This window comes from Ctenopharyngodon idella, chromosome 13 (assembly GCF_019924925.1).
Source record: "Ctenopharyngodon idella isolate HZGC_01 chromosome 13, HZGC01, whole genome shotgun sequence".
Lineage (NCBI taxonomy): Eukaryota > Metazoa > Chordata > Actinopteri > Cypriniformes > Xenocyprididae > Ctenopharyngodon > Ctenopharyngodon idella.
The window spans coordinates 5,990,001-6,002,804 of record NC_067232.1 but is presented as its reverse complement, the minus strand read 5'-3'; the positions used below and the strand labels follow the sequence as shown (position 1 = coordinate 6,002,804).

Sequence of the window (12,804 nt, the reverse complement as noted above, 5' to 3'; positions counted from 1 at the left end):
TTCAGTGTTGTCACAAGAAAATATATAATAAAATATTTACAAAAATGTGAGAGGTGTACTCACTTCTGTGAGATACTGTATATATATTATAAATCACAAAAATATTAGAATTATTTAAACTAAAAAGTTGAAAAGAAACAACAGCGTAAAAAAGACCATGCTTGGTATAAAATATAAAACGTGAAGAAAATAAAGAAAAATCTATTTCCTATTATTATTAAAAAATTCCATAACCATTCTTTTCATCGCAAAATGTTTTTGTCAGTAAACAAATTAAATAAACCAGAGTGTGAAAATTGTGTTTTAAGGGAGATTACTTGAAAAACACCCAAATATATATATATTTTTTTGGCCTTCCTTCACACACACTCACTCACACAGACAGCACAGCACCCTCAACAAGACATTAAATATCAAAGTCGACACATGAAAAACCTTAAAGATAAATACAAATCCATTGTTATCATTGAAGTGTTCTTCATTTGTTGTACATGGTCTTATATCAAGGGGGCATGAAAGAGGACTTGTGGGTCTTATGATTAGCACAGAGTATAAAATAGATGAGATGACCCAATCTAAGTTGCACATAATAAGTATTAAAGTATTACATGATATTAATCCTGCCATTCCATTACTCGCTCAATCACTGCATACATGCTAACTAATTACTGAGAGTCCACACACACACACACACACACACGCACACACAGAGTCACTTACATCAGGTCGCAGTAATCTTCTTAGTGCATCAACCAGGCTGGCTCTGTACTGGTCAAGAAACAGACTAAGAGAAGAAGAGAAACACAGAGAAACCAGAAAGATTAGAATGCATTGCAACGATAATGGTTCCAGATAAAGCAGCAGGCTATTTATTTTCATTGTTTGCGAATAAATCCACCAGCATGGAGAAAATACTATTTGTGGATGCAGATGCTCCTTTACCCTTAGATGTGAACAAATCTTGTTTCAGTGATGTGACAGCATTCAAATCAAATGTAAAACACACATGCTAGCAGAGATGAATGATCAAGGAAGTATCAGGTAGTGTTCACATGATACAAACTAATACAAAGCAACAGAAAAAGAAAAACCCTTTGGTGACACACAATTTCAAATTTCAAATGACAAAACCAATGCTGAACATATCAGTTGATACACACACAAAGAAGAATACAAATTAGCTTATCAATTAAGTATATTGCTAAATGATTAATCTATAACAATACAGCCCGATTTTTTTAATTACTTGTTCCTCATTTTAAGTCACCTTAGAAAAAATCATCTGCTAAATGAATTTAAATATAAAATATATTTTATATATATAGAATATATATATAAAATTCATAGTACTACAACTATTTTTCCAAAAGAAAACTATGTTCCAGACTGACTTTAGTAGTGAACTTCTTACTAGCAAAGAGTCCAATCACCTTTGACCCAACTAAAAACACTGCCCTCCTTTGCAAGGGGTCAAAGGTCAGAGTTATGTTGATTAAACCATATTTGTGTGATCTCACTGGCCATGTCTAGCGGTCACGAGTGTGATGACTCGAAGCGTTTCATTAGCAGTTCAACTTTTGACCCTGTGTTTTGGGTTGAGTAGGTCAGTCCAGACAATAGAGGGTGAGTTTAAGGGGTCAGAGTGAAGGAATGTTTGACTGGCTACATTGGCCTTGACATGGTACGTCAAACAAAACCCTTTCGACTTCACCTATGGTACTTCCTCCATAACTTCCATATATTGACCTGTCAGTGATGTAATACTTGCTTTTCATTCATTCTCTTTTTATAAAAAGCATTTTCTGTTTATTAAAAGCTAATGACCATCTGCAACAGCACCTGCAGTAATCAGAGCCTTGCCCTTGAGCCACAAGATTTGCTTGCTGGTATTGTTGTCGTCATCCTCATCAGTGGCTAACTGACATTCAAATTCCTCTCTCTTGCCTGACCTGTGTGAACAGTGCATTTACAACGCTAAATAGAAGTGTGGTAGCATATTACAGAAGTACAGAACTCTAAACAAAACCCTACACAGCTCAGCAAGGTGATAACGGCAGAAGACAAACACACTGTAAGTAGGACTTGAAATATTTTTGACCATGTTAATCTGAAGGTGGCGGTAGTAAGATTAAAATATGCGTGGGTTGCTACTCTGACCCGATTTTAATACTTAATCTGACCTAATCCAGAGTGCATTAACTTCATCCCCACAATGAAACCTCAAGGATTCAGCGAAGGCAGATAAATGACTCATAAAAATCATACCACCAAATAGTAGAAGCTTACGCTAAGATGACTGACATTATTGATGATTAGAGTTAAAATCCTTCATATATGAAGAGACTGTTATATATTTTTTTATCATTATATTTGCAGTTTCAGAAAAACTTACTAAAACTGACACTAAAACACAAATCGAAGTATGGGTATAATTATGTGTAAATAAATAAATAAATATACAGTTTCCTGGGCACTTGATGGCTAGTTTTTAATCATCCATTTTTAAATTACAATTAAAAAATAAATAAATAAATAAATCAGAAATCATACATAGGATTTGTTTGTCCACAAAACAAACTGCATTTAAACATAAACCTTTAGGATTTTAAGATCATAAGAAACATTTCAGTCAAGTGTGTCCAAAATTGTGATTATTTACATACATATATATATATATATATATATACACACACACACATACAGTCAAACCAAAAATTATTTAGACATTTTTGATATATTTTTACTAGTGGGTGCACTATAGTTAATTTATGTAAGTGAGGATAGCAAAATAAAGTAAACTGTGACATATTATACCCCAAAATTCTTCATACAGTGTATCGATTGATAAAAATTTGGAACCAAAAATTATTCAGACACTTTGACCTGACCATGTTTTGCTTAAGTGTTTTCTGACATAATTAAGATTAATGTTTTCTAACACAGTTCAACTCTGAGATCTTGTCATATTTTATTACCATTTTTTTAAACTATAGTGAATAAACTGTATTAATGAATGAAATGTTCAAGGTGTCTGAATAAATTTTGGTTTGACTGTGTATTTTATATATTTATATTTCACACATATTTTAACATTAGTTTGTTTATTATGATTCACTAACTCAGCTAACTGAAATTTTATGAAGCTTCAAACCTTGAAATCACAAACTACACAGAACTCAACACTGAAATGCTTTGAATGATGTGGTCAATTTATGTAAACTACATCTAAAAAAATTGGTAAATTAAAGCATTTTCAAAGCTATTGGAAAAATTATTGACCAGTCCTATTTTAGTGCTTTTTCTATGTACTATTATTATAGTTAAAAGGGCTAAACAATGCGGGCAGTTGACACAAATAGGCATTAGGTTGTTAAGGTGAGGTGCTCTTAAAATACAAAGATGTAAATTGAGCTTTCTTTCACTAACTCACCATGTCTTAAAAAAGAAAAATGAAAAAAGAAATGATTGCACAAAATGAGCCGGCACTGGCTCTAGCAAGCTCAACTAGGGGCAAGTAAACAATAAAAGGTGTGAAAAAAAAACAGAAAAGAAATAACATAGTAACTTCTTAAAAACTAAAATAAATAAATAAACATGTACAAAAGCCTTTATCTCTGAATCCACACACAGGAAGCTTAGAGGAAGCCGAGATGCCAAGCTCTCTCGCAGTCAGTCAATCACCACAACAGTGATCGCAACGAGACCACTGCAGGAATTCACACCAGCTGCCATACAGTTTGTGCTGCAAAGCCCTTCCATGTTCCGTGTGTGTATGTAAAGCGGTCTAAGCATAAACCAGGGACCACTAAGAAACATGCACTCACATTTGTTATGGGAGGTCACAAAACATACCGACAGTAATGTTTCAATAAAGTATGTTTCCCCTTATGTCCACACACATCTTATTTAACTGTTAGTAAATTCAACAGACATGATTACACACATGAAATGTTTTTACCTAAGGGACCAAAGGGAATCTCACACACATACTGTACGGAGATTCACCTGTTAGTTTCAGGCGCCTATTGCCATGGGAACTGCCGGAGGGATCAAGTGGAGGATACTGATGACTGATTCACTTATCATGGAGCACGGCTGACTGCTTCTTCACATACTTGACCCTAGCCTGGTGTTACTGCGAATCCAACCAAGGATCTAAGTGATGGGATACACCATGTTTTTCCAGAGTGCCACAGCACTTCAAAACAGACTCCCTGCAAACATGTTTACATATAGTTACTACATAAATGCGGCTAAACCCAAATGGGTTACACTATATTTTAGATTTCCCTTATGAAGTCACTAACACACATTATAAAATGTACCTGAGTCATACATAAATTATCTGTTAAGCATTATTTATTAATACAGTGTTACCAATACATGCTATTACAACCAGAGACTGTAAGTAAATATGAATGCCAATTTGGATGTCAGGCCAATCTAATCTAAGTAGGCCTGCGTGATTAATCCAAATAAAACTGGAATTGTGATGTGGCTTAGTGTAGCATTGTGTTCTTTTACACGTGAGCAGCTCATGATCCGATGTTTTCAGTGTCTCGGAGCAGCACATTTCATTCATATTACACACATACTATATAGAATGTACTTTATAACAGTCGCAAAGCTCCTCATTAAATGTAGTATCTACTCAGACAGCATGTGTTTTCGGATGTAACTAAGGACACAGTTGCAGACAATCAGGGAATAATGAGAGGGAAAAGGAAACAGAAACAAGACAGAACTACAAACTAAAAGACTAAAAAACAAAAGTACCGACAGGCAGTACATTACATATGTGACGTGAAACAGGCCCATCACAAAGACTAGGGCTGTCAAAATGGCTGAAAAACTAAATTCGAATTTATTCTTAAATATGACTAATATTTAAATTATATTTGAATTTAAAAGGCATAATTTCAGTTTGAGGGGAAAAAAAAGCTTTTGGCTTGTCTCCTGAGGCCACAAGAGGGTTTTTCACATTAACCCTGGTCATTTTAAACCCTGGGTAAACGGAATCCTGGGTTATCTTTATTCACGTTTCACATTGCTCATACTATACTCAGGGTTAACAGTTAATCCTGGGTATTCATAAGCTGCTGTTTCAGACTACACATTCCTAAACCCTGGGTTAAAGACCTTATTTGCATATCTGTGGTGTGTCAGTGTTACTGACTGGACAAACGCAGCATGTGACCTGTTTACATAAATGCTCTAGCATTGCACGTCCTCATTGCTGACTGTAATATCAAGTTTTTTTCTGAATGAACTTTTCGAACTATAAAAGGTATGAATGACGGTCTCTTTGTCACTCCAATTGTCATGTTTTCTATCGCCGTTTGACATTTTTTCCTATTATATGCAGAAACAACTGTTTATATACATTGTGCGGAGTTTCCATGACGCGTGTGAATATAACGCACGCGATTGGTTGTTAACACTGCAAAAGTGTTGCTAACCCTGCTCCAGAGCAGGGTTTCATAACCCCGCATCTAAATTACAAGTGTGAAATGCTCTTTTACCCGGGGTTAAAAGCGGTGTTTAGAACGACAATAGCCCAGGATTAAGCACAGTGTGAAAAGCCCTAAGAGGGTACAATGAGCAAAATATCAAAATCACGTATTCAATTGTTTATTCAAAGCAATAAAATAACATGACTGCCTGTAAAAAAAAAAAAAAGTGCATGTTTATAAATCAAATATAATTTTGTGAATTGTATAAACTGAACAAAAAAGCACAATGTATTTATGCATATTTTAATACAATGAGCCGAAGCGCCGATCACACAGTACTTTTTTGCGTTTAAATCATTAGATGCAGCAGTGGAATGGGTAAAAAAACACAAAAAAAAAACACAAAGTCTCGGGACATGATTTTTAAAAGTTTAACTTCATTTAACTTTAAATGGCTTTCTAAACATGCGGCTCTCTTGTGCGAGACAAGTGCAACGGTCAAATATGTCCGTCTAGCGCACAGTGGAAAAGTGACATAACCTAGATATTCTCCGGATTGAGCTTCTTTATTTCTGCAATGTTTTGAATGAGCAACGAAGCAGCACAGAATCTAGTGAGTTCAAATGAAAAGGCTAACAAAAACATTAAAACGCAACAACGACTCTCATATCATCATCGCATCTTGTGTGCCACTGATAAGGCTGCCTGAAGCACACCTAAAATTCAAATAAACCACTTTTGCATTCGAAAGTGGATTTTATTTCAAATTCGATGAATATTCGAAAATTGAATTTTAGATTGACAGGTATAAAAGAGACACATAAAAACTTCAAACTAAAACAGCATATCAGTACTTTACATGCTTAGCAGTGAGGAAATATTGTTTTAAACAAAACTACACAAGTCAAATAAAGAGCTATGGGTCTTAAGTGCTAATTTCATGCTTTTGTTAACTCTTAGCATAGCTATAAAACATAGTTTTCAGACAAGAATAGCATAGTCTTGTGAAGACAAAAACGAGGTGAAACATAGGGCTGTCTTTTGGAAGAATCTTCTGCTATCATAGCTGAGGCTACGTCTCTATTTCTCTCTCTCTTCTCCTAGTGTGAGCGCCGGCACATTATGTCCTACCTTTCTTGATGATTGTCTGAAAGACTATAATTAATCGGAGCAGAAGTGTGGCTGTTGACCTTTTCGCAGGTGATCGTCAGCATGGCTATGTTCGTTAATCGCCGAGCGATCACTCTCCTGACGACGGCAATTACAGATGAGTTGCCAGCGCAAGCAACGGGGGGACAGCCAACGCGGCATGATTCATCCTCACATACGTTCTTTCACTTTCTCTCTCTCTCTCTCTCTCACACACACACAGTATCTTCTTACTACACACAAATCAATCTCATGCTGGCCCTCTGCTGCACATTTTACCTGCGTATTAGCTGCCATTTGTCTGACATTAGAATAATAGTAGGCTGTACCAGGCTTTAGTGATCATCGCCAGAGAACACACAGGTATCATTATACCCCGCCTCCATCAGCCTCACCACTTTGTGCTAGATAGCGACAACGCCGAAGAACATCCTGTTTAGAGCTCTGCCTATAACAATGTAATAACACTGTAATAAACTATAATAGCCTTAAGAAAAAGTTTGATATAGAAAAATGTGTATGATTCGAAAATGTATATAATTAAAGTACTAATTAGGGTTATTATAACTCATGTAATGAGAGCAGGGACCATTACAAAAGAATCAGACGTGAATAAGCTAACTGATAACATCTCTCTCTAATAATGTTCTGCAATTTTTCTGTACATTCAATATGCAGATAAATACATAAAACACTGCCAAACATTACATTACTGAAACACAATTTAACATGTATTGTAATGCATTAAGGGGCAAATTAAAATTCTGTCATAATTTACTCATGCTCATGTCATTTTAAACTTTCTTTCTTCTGAAGAACACAAATAAGATATTTGCATTTTTTTTTTTTTAATTTTAAAATGTTCTCTGAGGCCAACCTATAATGTAAGCAAGATTTTTACATCAAAAAACATAATTTAGAAAAGGCTATTTTCTATCCAGTTTTTGACCCTCTCTTTAAAACACTCCGTTTTGAAGACTTGGAAGGAAACACCCACTGCTATGACTGGGTAACAGTTTTCCATATTAAAATAAACTTCAACATCCCTACCATTACACGTGTGGAATTGCTTTGAAAACTTATTTTGTTGAAAAATGGCAACCGGTGAAATTCAGCCATACATAAAGTATTTGGAGTTACCACAGCTAGGCCTATAGGTGACAAAGGATAATTTACAGTGTTTTGTGAATGAATGAATGAATGAATGAATGAATGAGTGAATGTACCATCGTTTGTCGCACTGTTGTTTGTTCTTATATTCATCATTTTCACTAAAGTGAAAGTAAAGTGAGTACATAATCAAACGATCTGTAACAAAGCATAATAGTGTCGCATTGTAAAAAATTTGTCACTCACACTTGTGTGTTGCGACATTACTGTTGGATTCAATATAGTCGTCACTGCATCATCTTTTAGTTTCAGTCTCTCTAAAAAGTCGAACAGTGTCTTGTTTAAAAACGAATCTGCTGTAAAATGAAGCGAACAAATTAACGTCTTCCTGATGCAAACTGGAACTTCGTTAATAATAAAGTTCATCCACGCTTTCTTAATGTTAGGATCACAAGGAAGGAAATGCAAAAACTGTGTTTTTCCATAACTTGGCACTGCAAAATGCCTTGTAATCAGAGGCATCTCTATCATTTTGGAATCCTGTGTTTGCGTCCCTCATATTAACTCACCTCCTAATACATGCGCGAATTGGTGGGCGGGGCTAAAGAGGCAATGATGCAGAAGTAGGCATTGATCTTCTTCTGCAAAGACGGTCTTTAGTTGCATACTATGACGTCATACTGAAACAATATCTGAAACAAGTCATTTCGCCAGCTTGGTTTCAATAAAAGCTGTTTTTATACTAACAAAGAAGTTTTGAGTTCTGAAACTTGCAGGATATTTTTTATGACAGAATTCATTTTTGGGTGGACTACCCCTTTAACAACTAAATTGGCATGAGATACTGTTCATCTTTGATCACATGATGCCTCCCTAAGCTGGATTTCCCAAATGATCTAAAATACAGCATTCAAGTAACATTACAAATTTTCTTGCATTACATAATGAAGTCTGAATGTAGTAGTAAAATTTACATCCAAATGAGTGTAAAAGACTAGTGTAATGCACACACAATAACACATTTACGCAGACACATGAAGAAAAAACAAAACAAAACAATGGTTCCACATGTTCAGGACCTGGCTAATTGAAATGTTTGTATTGCTCCACAATCTCTCTCTCGCTCTCTTTCTCTCCTTGCACAGGCATAATTATTTGCAATTTGCCTAAGACATCCATTTGCTGGGACGCCAAGCATGAAAAAGAGGCAATTTCTGAAAAATGGAAATGCCTGGCGGAGCTGGCGGAGAGGAAATAATGCAGTGCCATCCGCAAGCTGATGGCTGCCATCTGATAAGCGTTACGGGCGCAGGAATATTAATGCCACATCACCGGGACACAAGGTGCACACTTTTATTAAGGGTGTAGACATATTGTGGCTGGAGATGCTAGTAAAGTGTGAGATATGATATTTATTTTGTAATGGCTGTAAGAATGGCTGGTTTGGAGAGATGTACAGAATCTGCTCAGAATCATATAGTGTCAGAAAGCGATTTGGACTGAAAGATCTGTTTTGGAGGTGTTAGGATTGTATTGGTGTCATGTTTAAGGTGACAGTGGATATCTGAAGAACTGACAGTTCAACAAAAGGGTTAACCTACCAGTCAGCGCACATCACCACGTCAAAGCGACCCTCCAGAGCGGACACATCAGCCTCATTGTCCCATCTCACCACCCTGAAAGAGGACAGAACCAGGATGATAGCTGCGTCATAAACCCTGTTGCACAATTTATCATTCATCCAAGACCCCCATAATAATGATGCGTCCAGACACATTTCACACACCTGACACTCGTTTTATTTGCGCCGTTGTCTGACGGCAATCTTCTTCTCTCTTTTCTTTAAGTGCTAGGGCCGGTTTCCAGGCAAGCAAATCTGATTATTAATTAGCCATTATTAACAGTCAGTAAACAAAAATTACGTCTTGTGGAAATACAATCTCCTCTCTCAGCGGGGGTCCGCACCGCTTATTCACTGACTTGAGAAAGCGAATCCACCCCCCCTCCCTCAACCAATCACACGCGACCTTCACCCCACTCAAACCGCGCGCTCTGACAGGAAGCCTAATCTCTAAAGAAAACAATCAAAGTAATGCAGGCTAATTATACGTTTACTCTTTCACTTCATCAGCCCAGTGTAAATACACAGGGAGGGGGAAGTGTGCAGAGCAAGAGAGAGGAGAGGAGACGAGAGGGGGAGAGAGTGGTTAGATCACTGAGTGCCAAAATTACTTTTTAGGTGATAATGCATTTGCGTGATGGTGTGCACAGTGGATGAGCTGTGTTTTGGCAAATGTGAGAGAGGGGTGTTAGAGAGTGTGTGTGTGTGAGTTTTCTAGATGAGGGCATTCAATCATGGAGAGTGGCTCATCATCGCTCTGCCTGGATACATCTTAGCGCGTTAGAGAGCGTAGCGCCTGCTCTGCGGGCTGCGGATACCTCGTTACCGGGCCAACTGGGTTCAGGGAGTGACACGGAGCCTTGCGACCTCATTTTTGCCTACTTATTGACACTATTATGTCCCGAACACAAGTGCCGTAAATGCCTCTTTACCCAAACACACTTTCCTATACTTCATGGCATGCTCGACTACGCAAAGAATTCGCATATTCAGTGAATAATAACACTTGAATTTGTATTGACATGAGAGATGGACTTCATATGGCAGTAATGTAAAAGCAATATTAGTGCTCTGTCTTTCATTATCAGAGATGTTAGGAGGTGTATGAGAGTTCTTACCTGCTGGACACATTGGTAGACAGGAAGAGCCCTTCTCGTCTGTTCTTCTCGATTACACTGCGTACATCTGGTGCTCTTTGTCAAGAAATGCAACCTGTTTATTAATAAAAGCATGAAAATCAAACCTCAACTTCATAAAGACAGATATATCTACTACCAGTCAAAAGTTTGAACACACCTACTCGTTAGTGAAGGCATCAAAAGTATGAAATAACAAATTCTATACTGGATATTTCCGGTCCTGGATGCTCACTGGTCAACACTGCTCTGCACACACTGGACAATCTGTCAATCAACTTGAGGTGCACCCTGGGATGCTTTATAAAGAGTACTGAAGGACTTTGCTGGACACTTGGTGGCTGCTTTTCCTTCACTATTCAACTAAAAAAAAAAAAAACTAATACTTTATTATTATTATTATTATTTTAATTAATATTACTAATAATATTAATTAATAATAATGTATCAATTAGCATCATGATACATAAATAATTTTTCAAAAATATTATAAATTAAAAAATAAATATATATATAAAAAAAATAAGTAAATAAATAAATAAATAAATGGGAAGAAAAATTACAGGTAACACTTTACTTAAAGCCTTTATGTATAATGCATTATAAAATATTTTTAAATGGATTAATTATGCCTTGTAATGCACCTTATAATACATTTTATGATCTCATGAATAATCATAATCACAGTTAAAACATATTATAATACACCTTTATAAAGTATAATACATTAAAAAAAACATGACAACTAATCTCAGATGTAACAAGGAATGTGCAAATATTATAATGCATTTTAACTTTGGTTACAATTATTTATAAAATTATATAATGCGTTATAACGTACATTATTATTACTTTTATAATGCATTATACATTAAGGCTTTAAGTAAAGAGCTAGTAAATTATATTTCAGTGCTGATGGATGGATGGATGGATTGCAATAAAAAGTTGCAGAATACAGAAAAGTATACAGAAAAAGTATGAGCTACTTCAGAGATGTAGGTAAGACACTGTGGAACAACAGCAAGATCATTTCCTTTATCCCCCTGATCTCGAGCCTATTACACTGAGCTGATTTCTTGTTTAACCATGTTACTCTATTATGTCAGGCCCTCTTATATGACGTCAACCCACACAGTCCGTTTGCTTCCGTAACAGTCTTTTCCCTTCACACCTCATCCTCAGATTACCACTGAGCTCAAAACCAACTCATGCAAAGCATCATCATAGGTAATCAATAGGGAGGCTTTTAACCTGCGTCCATCTTCTCGGATGGGCCTCCACCCATTGTGGCTATGCTGCGGGATTGATGTCAGTGCATCTATGAATAGACCCTTCGACAGTTTTAGACTAATTCAATTACGATTTCTCGCTTTTTCTGCCCCGCTTTCTCTCTCGCTCCATGGAAAACAACCGTAGCAAATCCAATCTATAGTGCAGGGATGGAGGGCAAATCCCTCGATGAAAGAGGGGAGGAGGCTGGGTGCGCGCATTACACTGGCGCGATCTGCTGCTAAGGAGAGAGAGAGTGGAAAGCTTACAGTGTAATCCCATCAGGAAAAGACCACTGGGGGAGAGGTCAGCGCTGGCCCTGAGACACAATGTGATCAAAAATGCACTTCCTGTGTAACACCTGTGCATATATTGTCTTTAAAAGTTTCATGACTGCTGCTTGATAGAGCTTGTAAAGCTCAAGAGAACAGCAGCCATTAAAAAATGTAAACAGTATGTGAGAAGTGAAATTTAGCAGTTAACAGTAGGGATCTCTTGATTATACATGCACAGCTTTAATCTGAGCTCAGCCAGTCTTTTGAACACGCAAACTGAGATCAAAACTGAGTCATGAAACCACTCAGCACTTTGTGATACACTTTATTCACTCCCAGTTGGGCTCATTGGGCTGATTTCTTGATTAAGTATACAGAGAGAGTGTGTGTGTGTGTATGCCTGTTCTGGTAGTAATATGTCTACTTGAGTCATATTCAGTAGAGTAAAGGATTAGTTCACTTTCAAATGAAAATTAGCCCAAGCTTTACTCACCCTCAAGCCATCCTAGGTGTATATGACTTTCTTCTTTCTGATAAACACAATCGGATTAATATTAATAAATATTCTGACGCATCCGAGCTTTATAATGGCAGTGAACAGGGGTCACGAGTATGAGCTGAAGAAAGTGCAACCATCCACATCCATCCATTATAAATGTGTACTCCACACGGCTCCGAGAGGTTAATAAAGACCTTCTGAAGCGAAGCGATGCGTTTGTGTAAAAAAAAAAAAAAAAAAAAAAATCCATATTTAACAAATTATGACGTAAAATATCTAGCTTCCGCTAGAC

General features: G+C 36.7%; 1 protein-coding gene across 2 annotated transcripts in view; it reads right to left on the bottom strand.

Annotated features, from left to right (window-relative positions):
- The window catches only part of camkmt (calmodulin-lysine N-methyltransferase), a 114,429-nt gene that overhangs the window by 15,921 nt on the left and 85,704 nt on the right, over positions 1 to 12,804 (bottom strand). For both annotated transcript variants that reach the window (XM_051917562.1, XM_051917560.1), the window contains exons 7-9: positions 10,452 to 10,518; positions 9,314 to 9,388; positions 721 to 784 (exon numbers count right to left, since the gene is read on the bottom strand). In XM_051917562.1, the coding sequence (XP_051773522.1) occupies positions 721 to 784; positions 9,314 to 9,388; positions 10,452 to 10,518 (206 nt within the window). The remainder of the gene's footprint in view (positions 1 to 720; positions 785 to 9,313; positions 9,389 to 10,451; positions 10,519 to 12,804) is intronic.